Source organism: Pongo abelii, chromosome 15 (assembly GCF_028885655.2).
Source record: "Pongo abelii isolate AG06213 chromosome 15, NHGRI_mPonAbe1-v2.0_pri, whole genome shotgun sequence".
Taxonomy (NCBI): Eukaryota; Metazoa; Chordata; class Mammalia; order Primates; family Hominidae; genus Pongo; species Pongo abelii.
Genome location: NC_072000.2, coordinates 58,990,636 through 59,013,388, shown reverse-complemented (window position 1 = coordinate 59,013,388; position 22,753 = coordinate 58,990,636). Strand labels below are relative to the sequence as shown.

Sequence of the window (22,753 nt, the reverse complement as noted above, 5' to 3'; positions counted from 1 at the left end):
CTAATTTATTTTTTGTAGTTATAGGGTCTCACTGTGTTGCCCAGGTTAGTCTCAAACTCCTGGCCTCTAGCAGTCCCTCTGCTTTGGCCTTCCAAAGTGCTAGGATTACAGGTGTGAGCCAGCACACCTGGCCCCCTTGATTTTTTTTTTTTTTTTTTGAGACAGAGTCTCCTTTCTCGCCCAGGCTGGAGTGCAGTGGTGCATTCTTGGCTCACTGCAACCTCCATCTCCCGGGTTCAAGTGATTCTCCTGCCTCAGCTTCCCTAGTAGCTGGGATTACAGGCGCATGCCACCACGCCTGGCTAATTGTGTTTTTAGTAGAGACGGGGTTTTGCCATATTGGCCAGGCTGATCTCGAACTCCTCACCTCATGATGCACCCACCTGGGCCTCCCAAAGCACTGGTATTATAGCCGTGAGCCACCGTGCCCAGCCTCCCCTTTGAATTTTTTAAACGAATTTCTTAATTTTCTTGCAATTAGTAGCTTAAAGTAGTATGTAATATTTCATCAAATCTAAGCCACTGTTTATTGCATAGTGCACCATTACTTTATTCATTTAAGCCATGGAGACACAAAAATGCTGCCAAACTGACCCACGATTAATTGTAATTAATTGTAATTCCAATTTCAGAGATGTTAAAACTTGTCAAAATGTGCATCTTAGAATTAGGGAGATAGAGTAGCTAGAAAACTGTTGTCTCAGTTTTACTAACAGTGTCAGCATCTTTAAAAAGTTTTACTTGATGTTATTTGATCTTTTTTTTTTTTTCTTCCCTTTTTGGATTAGCTTTCTTGTAAACTGGAGCGAGAATTCCGTTGTGTGGAACTTGCTGATCTAATGACTCAAAATGCTGTGAATTTAGCCATTAAATATGCTTCTCGCTCTCGGAAATTAATACTGGCTCAAAAACTTAGTGAACTGGCTGTAGAGAAGGCAGCTGAATTGACAGCAACCCAGGTGGAAGAGGAAGAAGAAGAAGATTTCAGAAAAAAGCTGAATGCTGGGTAAGAAATAATTTAGTTGTTTGAATTTTCCTTTACTGTCTTGAATGTTAAGTTGGTCTTTGCATAGCTCTTTATTGAATAATAGTATTTTCTCTTAGTTACAGCAATACTGCTACAGAGTGGAGCCAACCAAGGTTCAGAAATCAAGTTGAAGAAGATGCCGAGGACAGTGGAGAAGCTGATGATGAAGAAAAACCAGAAATACATAAGCCTGGTGAGATACATTTTCAAGCCCATAAATGATGAGAACTATCATGGATGTGGCTTTTTCCATTTTGCTTAACTGAGGGAAATTGAATACTCATACTTTTTTTCAGACCTCTTTGCTATCTGGTTGTTGTATATTGAGGATGACTTTATTTTCCCCATTTACATTATATTGCTTTATTTTAATCTGTAGGACAGAACTCATTTTCCAAAAGTACAAATTCCTCTGATGTTTCAGCTAAGTCAGGTGAGAAATATTTATAAATTTGTAATATCAAGGAAATTTTGCAAGTCATCTGCAAAGTGACACATCTACGCAAATACACCTTAACTCTTAAGGCCACTTTTGGTGTGTGTGTGTTTATGTTTTTTTTTTTTTAATCTCAGATGTTGTTTGTGAAGCTATGGTCATTTAACAGATGTTTATAAAATGCCTATTGTGTGTCAGGCATTTTACTTAATGGTGGATACAGAAGTCAAACAGACATGCATGGTTGATCTCTGTTTTAATGCTATTTTAGCCCAGCTGAGAAGACAGATGTTGAAGACAGATCTGGGTATCACTGAGGAAGCATGCAGGATATTGGAGAAACAGTTAAAAGGAATTGAAGGCTGGGCGCAGTGGCTCACGCCTGTAATCCCAGCACTTTGGGAGGCCAGAGCGGGCGGATAATGAAGTCAGGAGTTCTAGACTAGCCTGGCCAACATGGTGAAACCCCATCTCTCCTAAAAATACAAAAATTAGCCGAGCCTGGTGGTATGTGCCTGTAATCCCAGCTACTCAGGAGGCTGAAGCAGGAGAATCGCTTGAACTCAGGAGGCGGAGGTAGCAGTGAGCCGAGATCATGCCATTGCACTCCAGCCTGGGCAGTGGAGTGAGGCTCCATCTCAAAAAAAAAAAAAAAAAGAGGAGTTGAAAATAGTTGCATACAGGGAGTGGGCCTGGGGGATAGAGAAGGTTGAAGTAGGGCACTGCTGGCCCTATTTTGGTGGGGAGCATAAACCTTATAGTACCATTTGACTTTTTAAACTGTGGACATATGTTACTTTGATTTTAAAAAATTAACTTAACATGTAGAATATGAAAAGAGCGTATGACACATAGCTGTCATCTAGTCAGTGGTGGAGGATGGGTAGGGACTTCAAGGCAGGCCTCATGGAGTGTTTACAGCAGAGACCTGAAGGATGAATAATAGTCAGCAAGGCAAAGGTGCATGGGAACAGTAGCAGAAGAGAAGCATTTGGTCTTAAGGAACAGTATGTGTGAAGTGAAGGCTGCAAAAGGGTGGTGTGAAAAGCTCAGAGAGCAAAGAGAAAGTGGTGCTGAAGGGTTTTGGAGTGATGGGCAGGAGCCAAGTCATGCAGATCTGTGTAGGCCATATTAAGGATTTTGGTCTTTTTTTTTTTTTTTTTTTTAAATAGAGATGGGGTGTCACTCTGTTGTCCAGGCTGGTCTCAAACTCAAGCAATTTGCTCACCTCCACATCCCAAAGTGTTGCACCTGCAGGTGTGAGCCACCACACCCGGTCAGGATTTTGCTCTTTATTCTAAGGTCACTGAGAGACTGTTATAGGTTTTAAGCAGAGGTATAGCTTGGCACACTGTGCTGAAGAAGAACAGATAATAGACTACTGGCCAGGTGTGATGGCTCACGTCTGTAACCTCAGCATTTTGAGAGGCCAAGGTGGAAGGATCACTTGAGACCAGACGTTTGAGACCAGCCTTGGGAACAATGAAACCCTGTCTCTACAAAAAGTAAATAATAAAAATATTAGCCAGGCATGGTAGTGCACACCGGTAGTCCCACGTATTTGGGAGGCTGGGGCAGGAGGATGTCTTGAGCCCAGGAGTTCGAGGGTGCAGTAGGCTATGGTTGCACCACTGCACTCCAGCCTGAGTGACAGAGCAAGACCCTGTATCAAAAAATAAGTAAATAGGCCAGACGTGGTGGCTCACGCCTGTAATCCCAGCACTTTGGGAGGCCGAGGCAGGTGGAGCACTTGAGGTCAGGAGTTCAAGACCAGCCTGGCCAAAATGGTGAAACCACATGTCCACTAAAAATACAAAAAAAAAGTTAGCTGGGCATGGTGGCTAATGCCTGTAATCCCAGCTACTCGGGAGGCTGAGGCGGGAGAATTGCTTGAATCCAGGAGGTGGGGTTGCTGTAAGCGGAGATCCTGCCACTGCACTCCAGCCTAGGTGACAGAGTGAGACTTTATCTAAAATAATAATAATAATAATAATAAGTAAATAATTAAAAAATAAAGAGATTACAAGCCGGGCATGGTGGCTCACGCCTGTATTCCCAGCACTTTGGGAGGCCGAGGAGGGTGGATCACGAGGTCAGGAGATTGAGACCATCCTGAAGAACACAGTGAAACCCCATCTTTACTAAAAATACAAAAAAATTAGCCGGACATGGTGGCAGGCGCCTGTAATCCCAGCTACTTGGGAGGCTGAGGCAGGAGAATGGCGTGAACCTGGGAGGCGGAGCTTGCAGCGAGGCGAGATCATACCACTGCACTCCAACCTGGGCGACAGAGCGAGACTCCATCTCAAATAAATAAACAAAGAAACTACAGAGGCACTCCAAATGAGATTGAATAAGAGCCTGAGCTAGGGTGGTGATGGTGATGTTAGAAAGAATGGGCAGAGTTGGAGAGCTATTTCTGAAGATGATGAAGAGAGTGTAGGAGTTCAGGGCGTAAAGAATGATTCTCAGTTTCTTGTAATAGAAGAAAAACTTAAGCACGTTTAAATCTTGAAGGATTAATTTGAACATTCAGTGATTCATGAATCAGGGAGGCACCAAACCACAAGGGGCTAGCACTCTGCCAGGAGAGACAAAAGGGGAAACTTTTATAAAGTATTTTCAGAAACGAGATAAATAAAACAATTTTTATTGGCTAGATAGAAAGGTTTTTTTGTTTGTTTTTTTTTGGTGGGGGGTGGGTGCGGATACAGGGTATCTTGATTTGTCACTCAGACTGGAGTAGAGTTGGAGTGCAGTGATGCAGTCCTAGCTCACTACAGCCTTGAACTCGTGTGCTCAAGTGATCCTCCTGCCTCACCCTACTGAGTAGCTATGACTACAGTTGTGCATCACCATGCCTGGTTAATTTTTTGTGTGTACTTTTTGTAGAGAGAGGGGCTTGCTTTGTTGCCGAAGCTGGTCTGGAACTCCTGGGCTTAAGCGACCCTTCTGCCTTAGCCTCCCAAAGTTCTGGGATTACAGGCACAAGTGGCCATGCTCAGCTGGAAAGTGCCTGCCTGCCTCCCTCCCTCCCTCCCTCCCTCCTCTTTTTTTTCCCCCCCCCGGGTCTGACTGTCACCCAGGTTAGAGTGCAGTGGCGTGATTATGGCTCACTGCAGCCTCAACCTCCCAGACCCAAGTGATCTTTCCACCTCAGCCTCCCAAGTAACTGGGACCACAGGCATGTGTCACCATGTCTGGCTAGTTTTGTTTTGGTTTGGATTTTTTGTTTTGTTGTTTTTTTGTTTTTGTAGAGACAGGGTCTTCCTATGTTACCCATGCTAGTCTTAAACTGGGCTCAAGCAGTCCTCCCTCCTCAGCCTCCCAAAGTGCTGGGATTACAGGCTTGAGCCACCATGCCAGGAAAGCTCTTAATTAGAGATTAGTTTGTTAACACTGGCTTGAGTACTTGAGTGAATGATGGTGCCATTTGCTAAGTCAGGAAACACTAGAGAAAAGCAGATTTAGAGAAGAAGATGATGAATTACTGTAAGGTGAGTAGAATGTCATGAAGACAGGTATTTGAATCAGGAGCTCAGGGAAGTATTCTGGTCAAGAGATACAAAGTGAAAATCATTGGCATAAGTATAGCAATTTAAACCATGGGCATGGGTAAGCAAGCATTGGGGGAGAATGTAAAGCAAAAAGAAAAATGAGCTTAGGCCTAGGGAATCTCCAACATTTGAGCATCGGGTAGAGGAAGAGGAGGAACCAACTATTGGAACACAATGAGTCCACAGGTCCAGAGAGGAAGGAACTAAATCAGGGAATGCAGTATCTCAGAAGTCAAGAGAGGACAGTATCAAGAAGTAAGGAACAGTCAGCTATGTGGGATGCCATTGATAGAGCAAACAAGGTGACTGAAGGTATCCACCAGATATGACCATGGAGAGATCATTTAGGGCCTTAGCAAGAGGAGATTCTGTAGGGTAGTAGAGCTGGAAGTGCTATATTGTATGGAGGAATGTATGGGTGGTAAGGAAATGATAATAGTGTCAACAGCTCTTGGAAAAATTTGGCTGGATGACCAGGAGCGGTGGCTCATGCTTGTAATCCCAGCAATGTGGGAGGCCAAGGCAGACGGATCACCTGAGGTCAGGAGTTCAAGACCAGCCTGGCCAACATGGTGAAACCCTATCTCTACTAAAAATACAAAAATTAGCCGGGCATGGTAGCAGGCACCTGTAATCCCAGCAACTTGGGAGGCTGAGACAGTAGAATCGCCTGAACCTGGGAGGTGGACTTTGCAGTGAGCCGAGATCACACCATTGCTCTCCAGCTTGGGCAACAAGAGCAAGACTCTGTCTCAAAAAAAAAAAAAAGGCTGGATGGAGGAGGCGAGAGAAAATGGTGACTGGAAGGAATGTGGGGTAGAGAAGATTTGTTTTTTGTTTCTTTTTAAGTTGGGAAACTTTAGGGGCCAATAAATAGGGAAAAGTCAAAGATGTAGAATGTCAAGAAACTTGACAGGTCAGGTTTTCTGACAAAGCAGGAGGGCATGGGATGCAGAACACAAGTAAAGGGATTACTAACCTTAGCTCAGACGAGCTGCCACTCTTCTGCAGTAACAGAAGATAAAAGATCTGTACATACTGAATATGTTTCATAGTGGCACGTTGGGGTAGCTCACATTTAATAGCTTTTATTTTGGCTTAGAAGTAGGAAAGAGGATATCTGTTGTTAATAGTTTTGAAAAGTTGCAAAATACATTTGTTTTCATTTAATGGGGATTAAAATATTCTGTCTAGTATTATAGATGTCAGAAGTCATCTATTTTCTACCATTATTAAGCAAGGGTTTCTTTTTTGTGAAAGGTGCAGTTACGTTTAGCAGCCAAGGACGAGTAAATCCCTTTAAGGTAAACTCTTCCAAGTGATGTTTTATGTTATTTAAATACATTTATATACAAAGAAATATTTCCAAATGATGAGATGACTCTCCCCAGACTTGGAGGCCTGAAAGACTGATCTGTGTAGAAACGGAAGAAAGCAGCACTTGGGCTGAGAGTTGTCTTTTCTACTTACCTTCTAAGTACCTATGGTTTTGAAAGATACCTCTGTCTTTCTTGGGGATGTGGTATTTGGGAATATATGTATCATTCTTAATTTGGATTGTACCAAATGTATTTAGTTCTAAAGATGAGATGGCAATACAAACTTAACAGAAATTTCAAGAAAAAATAAGTCTCTCAGGATTTTATTTTTCTTCTTTAAACATAAAGTGCTAACACTAGTTTGCTCTTTAGGTATCAGCCAGTTCCAAAGAACCAGCCATGTCAATGAATTCAGCACGTTCAACTAATATTTTAGACAATATGGGCAAATCATCCAAGAAATCCACTGCACTTAATCGAACTACAAATAATGAAAAGTCTCCCATTATAAAGCCTCTGATTCCAAAGCCGAAGCCTAAGCAGGTACTGTTTCAGCTACCCTCACCTGCAGTAAGCAGCATGGGATCTGTTTGTTCAGTTTTGTTCACTGTTTCAGATATAAGATAGGAGGTTCTGATTGTTTACAATTGTCTTGCTAGGGAAGTGGGTTCAATTTTGTTTTTGCAGCTAGGCACAGTGGTACACACCTGTAGTCCCAGATACTCAGGAGGCTGAGGTGGGAGGATCACTTGAGCCCAGGAGTTTGAGTCCAGTCTGGGAAACATAAGAGATACCCCATCTGAAAAAAACAAACCCCAAAACAGTTGTGTTTTTTGTTTCAGAATCACTCCCTGTTCTGCCTCGTGAGTTGTTACACACTTTGTAGCAGATTCTGACTTCCAAGATCACTATCCTGCTCCCCCTGTCTTTTTTGAGACAGAGTCTCACTCTGTCACCCAGGCTGGATGGAGTGCAGTGTCAGGATCTCAGCTCACTGCAGCCTCTGTCTCCTGGGTTCAAGCAATTCTCATGCCTCAGCCTCCCGAGGAGCTGGGATTACAGGGGCCTGACATCACGCCCAGCTAATTTTGGTATTTTTAGTAGAGATGGGGTTTCAGCATGATGGCCAGGCTGGTCTCAAACTCCTGGCCTCAAATGATCCACCCACCTCAGCCTCCCAAAGTGCTGGTATTACAGGCATGAGCCACCGCACCCAGCCTATCCTGCCCCTCTCATTGTTTTTATAGATCACTTTTAAAAAATATATATACTCAGACCCCAGAAGCTCAGACATTTATCTGTATTTTTATTAAAATCACCCAGATAGTTCTGATGTATATTGTTATTTAATAGTGGCTGATATTGTACATGGCCCTAATTTTTCCTTGTTCTGAGTCCTGATTTTTCCACTCTGATAAGTATTTGATCCCGGATTTGTCATTGGTAAAATAGATCTGTTGCTTATCTTTTCTATTTCATATAATTGTATTCATTTAGAAAACATGGAATTTAGGCCAGGCGTGGTGGCAGGCGCCTGTAATCCCAGCTACTTTGGAGGCTGAGGCAGGAGAACCACTTGAACTCAGAGGGCGGAGGTTGCAGTAAGCTGAGATCGCGCCACTGCACTCCAGCCTGGGCAACAGAGTGAGAAAAAAAAAAACGAAAACATGGAATCTGAAGTGTAGTTTTTTGGTTTTACATGTGTTTGCCTATTTATTTACAACTGAGAACTCCAGATTTCACGTGTTAGTATAAGAATTCTCAATAATTATAGATGTTTCTTCACATTTTTCAGAACTTGCTTATAAAACATATAAAATTATACTAGATGTTATTGCAGTATTCATGTTTGTTTTTATAGGCATCTGCAGCATCCTATTTCCAGAAAAGAAATTCTCAAACTAATAAAACTGAGGAAGTGAAAGAAGAAAATCTTAAAAATGTATTATCTGAAACCCCAGCTATATGTCCTCCTCAAAACACTGAAAACCAAAGGTCAGTACATAGAGAGATTTAGCATGCAGTGACCAAGTAAAAAGTATACAGTAGCAGTAATACAAAATTATGCAACGCTGTTATTCCTTAATACAAATAATACATTGGCATTGGTAGTGGGCATTCTGGACACTTGTGACTATAAGGAAGCCACAAATATTAATGTCTATTTATAATATTTATTAAAATATGCTTTAATAAATTGTATATTTTTAAATTGTAGATATATTTTATTGGACATTATATTTTGTAATTAATTTTTTGTTCGTTTTTAAATAGTTTAATGGGGAGAAATAGCAAAAGATACAAAAAGAAGAGTGATAATAAGTAGTTTCATCCAACTAATTTCTGTCTCCAAAAACAATCACTGCAACAAGTTTCTTGTGGAACTTTCCACAATTATTCTTTTATGTGCAAATACATATTTGTCTATTTTTTGTTTTACACATTATTCTGTACCTTACTTTTTTAACTTAACAATAGCTTTTGTAGCTTATTTTATATTACTACATAAAGAACTTCTTTATACTGGCTAGGCACGGTGGCTCACGCCTATAATCACAGCACTTTGGGAAGCCGAAGCAGGCGAATCACCTGAGGACAGGAGTTTGAGACCAGCCTGACCAACATGGAGAAACCCTGTTTCTACTAAAAATACAAAATTAGCCAGGCGTGGTGGCACATGCCTGTAATCCCAGTAAATCGGAAGGCTGAGGCAGGAGAATCACTTGAACCCGGGACACGGAGGTTGCAGTGATCCTAGATCACGCTGCTGCACTCCAGCCTGGGCAACAAAAGTGAAACTCTGTAGTTTCTTTTGCTGTGCAGAAGCTCTTTAGTTTAATTAGATCCTGTCTGTCAATTTTGGCTTTTGTTGCCATTGCTTTTGGTGTTTTAGACATGAAGTCCTTGCCCATGCCTATGTCCTGAATGGTATTGCCTAGGTTTTCTTCTAGGGTTTTTATGGTTTTAGATCTAACATTTAAGTCTTTAATCCATCTGGAATTAATTTTTGTATAAGGTGTAAGGAAGGGATCCAGTTTCAGCTTTCTACATATGGCTAGGCAGTTTTCCCAGCACCATTTATTAAATAGGGAATCCTTTCCCCATTTCTTGTTTTTGTCAGGTTTGTCAAAAATCAGGTGGTTGTAGATGTGTGGTATTATTTCTGAGGGCTCTGTTCTGTTCCATTGGTCTATATCTCTGTTTTGGTACCACTACCATGCTGTTTTGTATAGTTTGAAGTCGGGTAGCGTGATGCCTCCAGCTTTGTTCCTTTGGCTTATGAGTGACTTGGCAATGCGGGCTCTTTTTTGGTTCCATATGAACTTTAAAGTAGTTTTTTCCAATTCTGTGAAGAAAGTCATTGGTAGCTTGATGGGGATGGCATTGAATCTATAAATTACCTTGGACAGTATGGCCATTTTCACGATATTGATTCTTCCTATCCATGAGCATGGAATGTTCTTCCATTTGTTTGTATCCTCTTTTATTTCATTGAGCAGTGGTTTGTAGTTCTCCTTGAAGAGGTCCTTTATGTCCCTTGTAAGTTGGATTCCTAGGTATTTTATTCTCTTTGAAGCAATTGTGAATGGGAGTTCACTCATGATTTGGCTCTCTGTTTGTCTGTTATTGGTGTATAAGAATGCTTGCGATTTTTGCACATTGATTTTGTATCCTGAGACTTTGCTGAAGTTCCCTATCAGCTTAAGGAGATTTTGGGCTGAGACAATGGGGTTTTCTAGATATACAGTCATGTCATCTGCAAACAGGTACAATTTGACTTCCTCTTTTCCTAATTGAATACCCTTTATTTCTTTCTCCTGCCTGATTGCCCTGGCCAGAACTTCCAACACTATGTTGAACAGGAGTGGTGAGAGAGGGCATCCCTGTCTTGTGCCAGTTTTCAAAGGGGATGCTTCCAGGTTTTGCCCATTCAGTATGATATTGGCTGTGGGTTTGTCATAAATAGCTCTTATTATTTTGATATACGTCCCATCAATACCTAATTTATTGAGAGTTTTTTAGCATGAAGCATTGTTGAATTTTGTCACAGGCCTTTTCTGCATCTATTGAGATTATCATGTGGTTTTAGTCTTTGGTTCTGTCTATATGCTGGATTACATTTATTGATTTGCATATGTTGAACCAGCCTTGCATCCCAGGGATGAAGCCCACTTGATCATGGTGGATAAGCTTTTGATGTGCTGCTGGATTCAGTTTGCCAGTATTTTATTGAGGATTTTTGCATCGATGTTCATCAGGGCTATTGGTCTAAAATTCTCTTTTTTTGTTGTGTCTCTGCCAGGCTTTGGTATCAGGATGATGCTGGCCTCATAAAATGAGTTAGGGAGGATTCCCTCTTTTTCTATTGATTGGAATAGTTTCAGAAGGAATGGTACCAGCTCCTCCTTGTACCTCTGGTAGAATTTGGCTGTGAATCCATCTGGTCCTGGACTTTTTTTCATTGGTAGGCTATTAATTATTGCCTCAATTTCAGAGCCTGTTATTGGTCTATTCACAGATTCAACTTCTTCCTGGTTTAGTCTTGGGAGGGTGTATGTGTCCAGGAATTTATCCATTTCTTCTAGATTTTCTAGTTTATTTGCATAGAGGTGTTTTATAGTATTCTCTGATGGTAGTTTGTATTTCTGTGGGATCAGTGGTGATATCCCCTTTATCATTTTTTATTGCATCTATTTGATTCTTCTCTCTTTTCCTCATTAGTCTTGCTAGTGGTCTATCAATTTTATTAATCTTTTCAAAAAACTAGCTCCTGGATTCATTGATTTTTTGAAGGTTTTTTTGTGTCTCTATCTCCTTCAGTTCTGCTCTGATCTTAGTTATTTCTTGCCTTCTGCTAGCTTTTGAATGTGTTTGCTCTTGCTTCTCTAGTTCTTTTAATTGTGATGTTAGGGTGTCAATTTTAGATCTTTCCTGCTTTCTCTTGTGGGCATTTAGTGCTATAAATTTCCCTCTACACACTGCTTTAAATGTGTCCCAGAGATTCTGGTATGTTGTGTCTTTGTTCTCATTGGTTTCAAAGAACATCTTTATTTCTGCCTTCATTTCGTTATGCACCCAGTAGTCATTCAGGAGCAGGTCGTTCAGTTTCCATGTGGTTGAGCAGTTTTGGGTGAGTTTCCTAATCCTGAGTTCTAGTTTGATTGCACTGTGGTCTGAGAGACAGTTTGTTATAATTTCTGTTCTTTTACATTTTCTGAGGAGTGCTTTACTTCCAACTATGTGGTCAGTTTTGGAATAAGTGGGATGTGGTGCTGAGAAGAATGTATATTCTGTTGATTTGGGGTGGAGAGTTCTGTAGATGTCTATTAGGTCTGCTTGGTGCAGAGCTGAGTTCAGTTCCTGGATATCCTTGTTGACTTTGTCTCGTTGATCTGTCTAATGTTGACAGTGGGGTGTTAAAGTCTCCCATTATTATTGTGTGGGAGTATAAGTCTCTTTGTAGGTCTCTAAGGACTTGCTTTATGAATCTGGGTGCTCCTGTATTGGGTGCATAGATATTTAGGATTGTTAGCTCTTCTTGTTGAATTGAATTGATCCCTTTACCATTATGTAATGGCCTTCTTTGTCTCTTTTGATCTTTGTTGGTTTGAAGTCTGTTTTATCAGAGACTAGGATTGCAACCCCTGCCTTTTGTTGTTTTCCATTTGCTTGGTAGATCTTCCTCCATCCCTTTATTTTGAGCCTATGTGTGTCTCTGCACATGAGATAGGTCTCCTGAATACAGCACAGTGATGGATCTTGACTCTTTATCCGATTTGCCAGTCTTTGTCTTTTAATTGGAGCATTTAGCCCATTTACATTTAAGGTTAATATTGTTATGTGTGAATTTGATCTTGTCATTATGATGTTAGCTGGTTACTTTGCTCGTTAGTTGATGCAGTTTCTTCCTAGCCTCGATGGTCTTTCCAATTTGGCATGTTTTTTCAGTGGCTGGTACCAGTTGTTCCTTTCCATGTTTAGTGCTTCCTTCAGGAGCTCTTTTAGTGCAGGCCTGGTGGTGACAAAATCTCTCAGCATTTGCTTGTCTGTAAAGGATTTTACTTCTCCTTCACTTATGAAGCTTAGTTTGGCTGGATATGAAATTCTGGGTTGAAAATTCTTTTCTTTAAGAATGTTGAATATTGGCCCCCACTCTCTTCTGGCTCGTAGAGTTTCTGCCGAGAGATCAGCTGTTAATCTGATGGGCTTCCCTTTGTGGGTAACCCAAACTTTCTCTCTGAACATTTTTTCCTTCATTTCAACTTTGGTGAATCTGACAATTATGTGTCTTGGAGTTGCTCTTCTCGAGGAGTATCTTTGTGGCATTCTCTGTATTTCCTGAATTTGAATGTTGGCCTGCCTTGCTAGGTTGGGGAAGTTCTCCTGGGTAGTATCCTGCAGAGTGTTTTCCAACTTGGTTCCATTCTCCCCGTCACTTTCAGGTACACCAATCAGACGTAGATTTGGTCTTTTCACATAGTCCCATGTTTCTTGGAGGCTTTGTTCGTTTCTTTTTACTCTTTTTTCTCTAAACTTGTCTTCTCACTTCATTTCATTCATTTGATCTTTGATCACTGATACCCTTTCTTCTAGTTTATTGAATTGGCTACTGAGGCTTGTGCATTCGTCACGTAGTTCTTGTGCCATGGTTTTCAGCTCCATCAGGTCATTTGAGGACTTCTCTACACTGATTATTCTAGTTAGCCATTTGTCTAATCTTTTCTCAAGGTTTTTAGCTTCTTTCCGATGCGTTCGAACGTCTTCCTTTAGCTCGGAGAGGTTTGATCGTCTGAAGCCTTCTCTCAACTCGTGAAAGTCATTCTCTGTCCAGCTTTGTTCCGTTGCTGGTAAGGAGCTGCGTTCCTTTGGAGGGGGAGAGGCGCTCTGATTTTTAGAGTTTTCAGCTTTTCTGCTCTGTTTTTTCCCCAATCCTTATGGTTTCATCTATCTTTGGTCTTTGATAATTGGGATGTACAGATGAGGTTTTGGTGTGGATGTCCTTTTTGTTTGTTAGTTTTCCTTTTAACAGTCGGGACCCTCAGGTGCAGGTCTGTTGGAATTTACTGGAGGTCCACACCAGACCCTGTTTGCCTGGGTATCAGCAGTGGAGGCTGCAGAACAGCAAATATTGCTGAACAGCAAATGTTGCTGCCTGATCATTTCTCTGGAAGCCTCGTCTCAGAGGGGTGCCCAGCCGTGTGAGGTGTCAGTCTGCCCCTACTGGGGGGTGCCTCCCAGTTAGGCTACTTGGGGGTCAGGGACCCACCTGAGGAGGCAGTCTGTCCGTTCTCAGATCTCAAACTCCGTGCTGGGAGAACCACTACTCTCTTCAAAGCTGTCAGACAGGGACATTTAAGTCTGTAGAGGTTTCTGCTGCCTTTGTTTGGCTATGCTCTGCCCCCAGAGGTGGAGTCTACAGAGGCAGGTAGGCCTCCTTGAGCTGCGGTGGGCTCCACCCAGTTTGAGCTTCCTGGCCGAGGCTGCTGCCTTGCAGTTCAATCTCAGACTGCTGTGCTAGCAATGAGTGAGACTCCACGGGCATGGGACCCTCTGAGCCAGGAGTGGGATATAATCTCCTGGTGTGCCGTTTGCTAAGACCGTTGGAAAAGCACAGTATTAGGGTGGGAGTGACCCGATTTTCCAGGTGCCATCTGTCACAGCTTTGCTTGGCTAGGAAAGGTAATTTTCTGACCCCTTGCGCTTCCCGGGTGAAGTGATGCCTCGCCCTGCTTCGGCTCACACTCGGTGTGCCACACCCACTGTCCTGCACCTACTGTCCGACAAGCCCTAGTGAGATGAACCCGGTACCTCAGTTGGAAGTGCAGAAATCACCCGTCTTCTGCATCGCTCATGCTGGGAGCTGCAGACTGAAGCTCTTCCTATTCGACCATCTTGGAACCACTTAATTTTGTATCTTTAGTAGAGACGAGGTTTCTCCATGTTGGTCAGGCTGGTCTCGAACTCCTGACCTCAGGTGATCTGCCCACCTTGGCCTCCCAAAGTGCTGGGATTACAGGTGTGAGCCACCACTCCTGGCCTTATTTTTAACATATCCGTTAAATTTGAAAAGTCACAATTTTGGCCTGGCACTGTGGCTCACGCCTGTAATCCCAGCACTTTGGGAGGCTGAGGTTGGGTGGATCACTTGAGGTCAAGAGTTCGAGACCAGCCTGGCCAACATGGTGAAACCCCATCTGTATTAAAAATACAAACTTTGCCAGGTATGGTGGCTCGTGTCTGTAATCTCAGCTACTCGGGAGGCTGAGGCAGGAGAATCGCTTGAACACAGGAGACGGAGGCTGCAGTGAGCCAAGATTGTGCCACTGCACTCCAGCCTGGGCAACAGAGTGAGACTCCATCTCAGAAAAAACAAAAAGAAAAGAATAGTCACAATTTCATTTTTACCATAATATATCTCATTTTTCTCATGCTGAGCAGTCCAGGGAGAAAAATAATAATAAAGTATATCTTATTTTCTTAATAACTTTATGTTAACCAGTTTGAGGGAGTGGCTGTGGTTTTCACATTTCCTGTTTTGTTCTGAATTTAATTTAGGTCTTAAACAGTGAAAATTTTATTTAAGAAAATTGATAGGCCAGGCATAATGGCTCATGGGTTTTTTTCAGCTTAACACTTTTTTTTTCTTTTTGCTCTTGTTGCCGAGACTGCAATGCAATGGCACAATCTCAGCTCACTGCAACCTCTGCCTCTGGGTTCAAGTGTTTCTCCTGCCTCAGTCTCCTGAGTAGCTGGGATTACAGGCATGTGCCACCATGCCCGACTAATTTTGTATTTTTAGTAGAGACGAGGTTTCTCCATGTTGGTCAGGCTGGTCTTGAACTCCTGACCTCAGGTGATCCACCCGCCCTGGCATCCCAAAGCACAGGGATTACAGGTGTGAGCCACCATGCCCGGCCCGCCTAACACTTTTTTTGAGACAGTCTTGCTCTGTCACCAAGGCTGGATTGCATTGGTGCAATCTCAGCTCACTGCAACCTCCACTTCCTGGGTTCAAGCGATTCTCATGCCTCAGCCTCCTGAGTAGCTGGGATTATAGGTGTGTGCCACCATGCCCACTAATTTTGTTATTTTTTGGTAGAGATGGAGTTTTGCCACGTTGGCCAGGCTGGTCTCAAACTCTTGGCCTCAAGCGATTTGCCCACCTCAGCTTCCCAAAGTGCTGGGATTACAGGTGTGAGCCACCACACCTGGCCAAGCCTAACACTTTGGAAGGCCAACGTGGTCACATAGCTTCAGCCCAGGAGATTGGAACCAGCCTGGGCAATGTAGGGAGACCCCATCTCTACCAAAAGTTTTAAAATCAGCCAGGTGTGTGTGGTGGCACGTGCCTGTAGTCCCAACTGCTTGGGAGTCTGAGGCAGGAGGATTGCTTGAGCCCAGGAATTTGAGGTGGCAGTGAGCTGATTATACCACTGCACTTCACCCTGGGTGACAAAGCAAGACCCTCTCTCTTAAAACAACAACAAAGAAGATTGATAATTTAATTTTTCATACTATCAGTTGGTTATACAAAAAACTTACTTTTGAAATTTTAAGGAATTACCACTATTGAAACTAATATTTTGTCACAAATGTTGATATACTAAATCAGAAATGTCCAGTTTTAGCCACGTGGCTGTGCACTCTTGTAGTCCCAGCCACTCAGAAGGTTGAGGCAGAAGGGTTGCTTAAGCCCAGAAGTTTGAGGCCAACCTGGGCAACATAGTGAGACTCACGTCTCTTTAAAACACAAAGAAAGAAAGAAATGTTCAATTTTGGTTTTCTTTTTAAAAATAGCTGTTTAGAAGCAGAAGATTGCAGGCCATTAGGTAGACTTGTGACATTGCCCCAAGTTTCATTAAAATGGGTCTTCATTAATTTTTGGAAATTCAAGAACCTTTGTTATATCTTGATTTTTACTTGTTTTGATTTGTTCTGTTATTTTTCTGGAAATCGGTTTACGTTAAGATTACTTAAAATTTGCATATTTTCAGAAATTGGGCAAGTGGTTATGGTCATACTAGTAATTTTTTAATAAAAATTTTTTTAACCTTAAAAAGTTTAGACTTGTTATTTAGGATTCATTTAGGTTCAGCCTAGTGAGGGGCGTATAGCTGCTAGGTTAAACATAAGAGACTCTGGGCCAGGCGCAGTGTCTCACGCCTGTAATCCCAGCACTTTGGGAGGCTGAGGCGAGTGGATCATAAGGTCAGGAGTTCGAGACCCACCTGGCCAATATAGTGAAACCCTGTCTTTACTAAAAATACAAAAATTAGCTGGGTGTGGTAGCACGTACCTGTAGTCCCAGCTGTTTGGGAGGCTGAGGCAGGAAAATCACTTGAACCTGGAAGGTGGAGGTTGCAGTGAGCCGATATGGAGCCACTGTACTCCAGCATAGGGGAAAGAGTGAGACTCCATCTCTACAAAAAAACATAGACTTTGGAGTCAGATTGCCCGGTTGTTGAATCCCAGGTCTGAGTTTTACTGTTTGTGTAACCTGGGATAGGTTATTTCATGTCTCTGAGCCTCCCTTTTCTCACTTATGGAATGGAGATAATAATTGTATCCATCTCATAGTGTTATTGTCATTTAAATGAGGTACTGTATATAAAGCTTTTAGAGTAGTGCCTAGTAGATAGTAAGTGATCAGTAAATGTTAAATATTTGCATTAAACCTTCACTTGTGTGACTTAAAGACAATTTGTGTCATGAGTGGAATCTAATGAAATGTACAAATGTGCTGTGTCCGTGCTTCACCTAATGCTGATGCAGGTCAGCTCTGAGAGCAAGGGTGAGGCGATGGGAAAGGGGCTTGAGAAAAGTCGGGAGGAATTCAAATAGCTGGTTTGGGGAAATAGAAAAAGAGCCTACCAAGGACATGTGGTAGGCCACAAGGGCTAAGTGAGGTTGGAGACCTTGAGCCTGTCAACATTCATTAAAAAGTTGAAAGTACAGAGTTCATGGTTGCTGCACTTGCAAAATACAAACGTGAGTGATCGTTTTGAATTGACCTTACAAAGGATTTTCCGGTTCATTGATCCTGCAGTCTCCAGGCAGTTTAAAGTAATATGAGGCCAGGCGCGGTGGCTTATGCCTGTAATCCCAGCAGATTGGGAAGCCGAGGCGGGCAGATCACGTGAGGTCAGGAGTTTGAGACCAGCCTGACCAACATGGTGAAACCCCATACAAAAAATTAGCCGGGCGTGGTGGCGCATGCCTGTAATCCCAGCTACTTGGGAGGCTGAGGCAGGAGAATCGCTTGAACCCAGGAGGCGGAGGTTGCAGTGAGCTGAGATCGCACCATTGCACTCCAGCCTGGGTGACAGAGTGAGACTCTGTCTCAAAAAAAAAAAGTAATATGAATTAACAAGTGTAACTGTGTCTTCCTTACTTTATATAATAGATGTCAAAGACTTATGATTGATTACTAACTTAAAATCATGAAGCACTTTAAACTCTGTCTTAAGTATAAAATGTTTTCACATAATTGTGATTTTAGGCCAAAGACCGGGTTCCAGATGTGGTTAGAAGAAAATAGAAGTAATATTTTGTCTGACAATCCTGACTTTTCAGATGAAGCAGATATAATAAAAGAAGGAATGATTCGATTTAGAGTATTGTCAACTGAAGAAAGAAAGGTAAGGATAATTGTGCCGAGATTGAGATCTTAATGAATTCCCAGATTTAAAAAATTCTTATAGAAATGCCTTTTGGCTGGGTATGGTGTGTTATGCCTGTAATCCTAGCACATTGGGAGGTCAAGGCGAATCGCTTGAGCTCAGGAGTTCGTGACCAGCCTGGGCAACATAGTGAGACCTCGTCTCTAATAATAATAATAATAATAATAATAATAACAACAACAATGATAATAACGATCATGACAACTAAAAAAAAAAAGGAAAAGCCTTTTTCTGTTTTTGGAAATTGAATACATCCACCAAAGTTTTGAAAGAGGAAAGTAAGTGAGGATATATGGTAATATTGATATGTAGTAATTATTATGTAATGGTGATGGGTTTTTTGTTTTGTTTTTGTTTGAGGCAGGTCTTGTTCTTTCACCCAGGCAGGAGTGTCGTGGTGTGATCATGGCTCACTGCCACCTCGACCTGGCACAAGCAATTGTCCTCTTTTTTTTTTTTTGTAGGGACAACCTCTCACTGTGTTGCCCAGGCTGGATGGTTAATTTTTTGACAGTTTACTGTTTTAATCTCTATAAATTCCTGTATGTTTTAAGTTAGGAGAATACCCTAAGAAAAGATGCATTTGTTAAAAATCAAAAGTGTCAAGCTGAGTTTGTTGGCTCAAGCCTGTAATCCTAGCACTTTGGGAGGCCAAGGCAGGAGAATCTCTTGAGCCCAGGAGTTTGAGACCAGCCTAGGCAACATAGTGATACAACATCTCTACAAAAAATTTAAAAATTAGCCTGGCATGGTGACACACACCTGTAGTCCCAGTTACTCAGGAGGCTGAGGTGGAAAGATCACTTACTTGAGCCCAGGAGGTCAAGGCTGCAGTGAGCCGTGATTGTGCCACTGCACTCCAGCATGGGTGACAGAGTGAGACTGGGTCTCTAGGGGGAAAAGAAATTAATAAGTAAAAATGAATTCACATTTTTTGAATACTACTTTAGGGTTCTTGCAAGCAGAATTTTTAAAAATTGTATCTACTTACACATTAAATACTACATGAGACTATTCCTTTTGGGAAAAAGACTGGTGTTCTGTTCCAGCCTTTCACATGGAAATTAGGACAGGTGGCTGGCTTGCTTCCGATGAACTTCTGCCATTTGAAGGAAGGAAGACACAATCTCTCTGTTAGAAGCGGAAGGAATGCGTGTCGTGTACCAGTTAAATCCTCAGGTTTCACTTCCCCAGGAATGGCAGGGCGCAGAACAGGCACCTAGTAACATAGATACTTGCTTTGGTAAATTGGGTTTTATGAAAAAGGTGTTGCGCAATGAGGAAGCCAGAAACTGGTTTAAACACCTTTAGCGTCATTTAGAACCTCATTTACAATTTTATGTTTCTCATTTGTTGTTCAATAAAATGGCATCTAAATAAATAAGACTTTACACTGCAAAAGAGGAAGAGACTTGGCAAAGGCTGTGATTGTGTTTTTGAATACTTAAAAATGTAATCAATATTTTTAAGGTAAACCCTAAACATTTACTTAAATCCAGTTTGTTAATGTGAGAAATTCTACAGCTTGAAGAGCCCTTGACATGGCCAGGGAAATAAAGTAGGAGTGGGGAACTATTATAGATTAAAAGAGATTTAAGAGACAGATGAAATGAATGGACCTTGTCTGGCTCTTGCTGAGTGAATAAAAACCAAACCCCAAAGAATATATACTCATTTATATAACATTCCTGAAATGACAACATGATCAGGATGGAGAATAGAGTAGTGGTTGCCAGGGGTTGGAGTCAGAGTTGGGGCTTGGGGAAGAGGTTCTGTATTTTGACTGTGGTGGTAAACAAACAAACCCACAATAAAAGTAAATACATACATACACTCAAATGAGTAGAAGTAAAATGGGATTGTTTCAATGTCATTTCCCCATAGTTGTGATTGTTGGGCTATAGTTTTGCAAAATGTTACCACTGGGGAAAACTGGGTCAAGGCTACACAGGATCTTTCTGTATTATTTCATACAACTGCATGTGAAACTGCAATTATTAAAGTTTCATTTTTATTATTTATTTATTTATTTATTTTTTGAGACGGAGTCTTGCTCTCGCCCAGGCTGGAGTGCAGTGGCGTGATCTCGGCTCATTGCAAGCTCCACCTCCCAGGTTCACTCCAGTCTCCTGCCTCAGCCTCCCAAGTAGCTGGGACTACAGGCATCCGCTACCATGCCCGGCTAATTTTTTTGTATTTTTAGTAGAGATGGGGTTTCACTGTGTTAGCCAGGATGGTCTCGATCTCCTGACCCCGTGATCCGCCCACCTCGGCCTCCCAAAGTGCTGGGATTACAGGCATGAGCCACCGCGCTTGGCCAAAAGTTTCATTTTTAAATAGTACTGCAATTATAGTATTTTGCAACTAATATGATTAATACAAGCAAAGCTTAGATTGAGATATAAAAGTAGTGTAAATGTTTAATGTGTTCTGCATTTAAGTAATAAAAGATTTGTTAACAATGAGAACACTTAATTCAAGTGCTAATTTTTCTGCTTTATATATAAAAATATTACCTGGAAAAGTAAATAAATCATTTACTTCTTATTTGTTATTTCCTAAAAATCTTTTCTTTTCACCCCTGCTATTTTACAAAGGCGTGGGCTAACAAAGCCAAAGGAGAAACGGCAAGTGAAGGAGCTGAAGCAAAGAAGCGAAAATGTGTGGTTGATGAAAGTGATGAAACAGAAAACCAGGAAGAAAAAGCAGAAGAGAATCTGAATTTGCCTAAAAAGCAGAAACCTTTAGATTTTTCTACAAATCAGAAACTATCAGCTTTTGCATTTAAGCAAGAGTAAAGGAAGAAAGTGACTCTAGGAAAGTAATGGATTTTTTTTTACTCATCTTTGAATATAGACTTGAGTCTTTGGGAAACTCATTATATATTTTTTAAAGAGTTTGAAGCAACTGTTTGTCTTTATAAGATAATGTAGTAATTATATTGGTGTAGGTCACAGGACATATGTAAAAACTATCATCTTTGCAGATTACTCTGCCTCCAAATGCAGGGCCTTTCAGAGATGCATTGTGATTTTAATTACTGAGTTGAAGCCCCAACCAATTTGAATTTGTTTCTTAACCTTGAAAAATCATTAAAGCCAAGGTATTAAAACCTTTGTGCATTAATACCTTCTAGGGGTTTGGTTCATTTGGTTTTTGTCATGTACAATGAAGGACAATAGTCCTCTTCCCAGGTGTATTAGCATAGACTTCTCTATATGTTTCTACTAGACCTAGGGGACGACGTCTTTTAATAATACTGGCCCTAAACATGTAAATAATCTTGTAGGTGAGACTTTTTCTTTTGTGGTTCGGAAATTTCTTCCTATGTGGCTTTCAGTTGTCTGTTTGTATAGCCTGTATTTTTTTTAAGTAAATGAAACTTTCTCATTAGTATATTTGGCTTGATATGGTCTTAATATTATCTTTCCACGAAATGGATATATTTCTAGAAAATATGTCTTATATTTACTACCATAATTTCTACCACCACCCCCATCTTGCTCTGCATTATACACAGTAGAGAAGAACTGAAGACACTGCTGTAACTGTATTGCAGTCCAAGGCATCATGTGCTCCTGGTGGGATACTCTGGTTATCAACATCAACAGTACTTTCCTGAGCAAGACTTTGAAGGCCTGATAAGAGAGCAAAGTTACGGAAAGTATTTAACTCTTATTTTATATTGAACAAACAAGGTTTAATCATGTCATACATTTTTGGTTTTCTAAGCAGAGACTAATACAAATGCAGCCACATAAAGGCAGTGTACTGGGGGTGGGAGGGAAGGAAACAATCACATAAAATCAGCTGACTCAAAATTGAGGATAGTTAATAGGTTGAAAGGGAAAAAGTATGTTGAAAATTTAGACATAAATGAACCAAGAATATTCCTTATCTCGTGATGATTAAAGTTAGGAAGACATAGATTTTTGATTTTTTAATTAGTAGCTGCTGTCAGAGACATTATAGCACAGTGGTTATGAGCACAGATTCCAAAGCCAGATTACCTAGGTTCGAAGACCCACTTGTCTACCTACTACTAATAGTTGGGTCATGTTGGGCTGGTGACCCAAATTCTAGCCTTCGTTCACTCATCTGTAAAATGGATATAATGACAGTACCTACTTTATAGGTTGTTATGAGAATTAAATGAAATGAAAGCCCTTAGTTTCTGACACATAGTAATCTTTTATATAAATGTTAGTTACTATTCTGATAATGATGATGCTGTTGGTTATTTCATCTTGCTTTGTCATTAGGTTTGATTCTGAATACTATACAAACTAATTTTGATTTCAGGATCTTAAGTAAAGTTTTATTTATAGTACATTGGAAAGCATGTTTGTAGACATGTATTCTGTGTTTGGTTCCTCAACTTGCTTTGTATATATTTTATAATACTAGGTTGGTACAAAAGTAAATGCAGTTTCGCCATTTCGGTGGCAAAAACCACGGTTACTTTTGTGCCAACCTAATGCTTAAGGATATAATCTGTGTATATCGTATTTCAGATTCATAGCAACCTGATAATACCAAGGATTTACAAAAGGGTTTTTAATTCCCTACTTTTATTTGGCTGAAGGAAGGTTTTTGTATTGACTTGGTTTAACTTACAAATCAGAACTTTGAAACCAAGAAATATTATCCTTATTTTTCTGCTATATAATAGTAAACCTGTTTTTTTCCAGTGTTCTTTTTTTTTTTTTCCAGAGAATTGGGACTGAATAGTA

At 41.0% G+C, this 22,753-nt stretch overlaps 1 protein-coding gene across 6 annotated transcripts in view; it reads left to right on the top strand.

Moving 5' to 3' along the window:
• WDHD1 (WD repeat and HMG-box DNA binding protein 1) overlaps window positions 1-21,416 on the top strand; it is an 83,471-nt gene extending 62,055 nt beyond the window's left edge. For 5 of the 6 annotated variants that reach the window (XM_054530107.2, XM_054530109.2, XM_002824761.6 and 2 more), the window contains 8 exons: window positions 789-1,006; window positions 1,105-1,220; window positions 1,407-1,460; window positions 6,281-6,324; window positions 6,712-6,882; window positions 8,201-8,334; window positions 17,840-17,978; window positions 20,618-21,416. In XM_054530107.2, coding sequence (XP_054386082.2) covers window positions 789-1,006; window positions 1,105-1,220; window positions 1,407-1,460; window positions 6,281-6,324; window positions 6,712-6,882; window positions 8,201-8,334; window positions 17,840-17,978; window positions 20,618-20,818 — 1,077 coding nt within the window. In that variant the 3' untranslated portion in view covers window positions 20,819-21,416. The remainder of the gene's footprint in view (window positions 1-788; window positions 1,007-1,104; window positions 1,221-1,406; window positions 1,461-6,280; window positions 6,325-6,711; window positions 6,883-8,200; window positions 8,335-17,839; window positions 17,979-20,617) is intronic. The other variant, XM_054530108.2, reaches the window with a different exon arrangement.
• The last annotated feature ends 1,337 nt before the right edge of the window (window positions 21,417-22,753 follow it).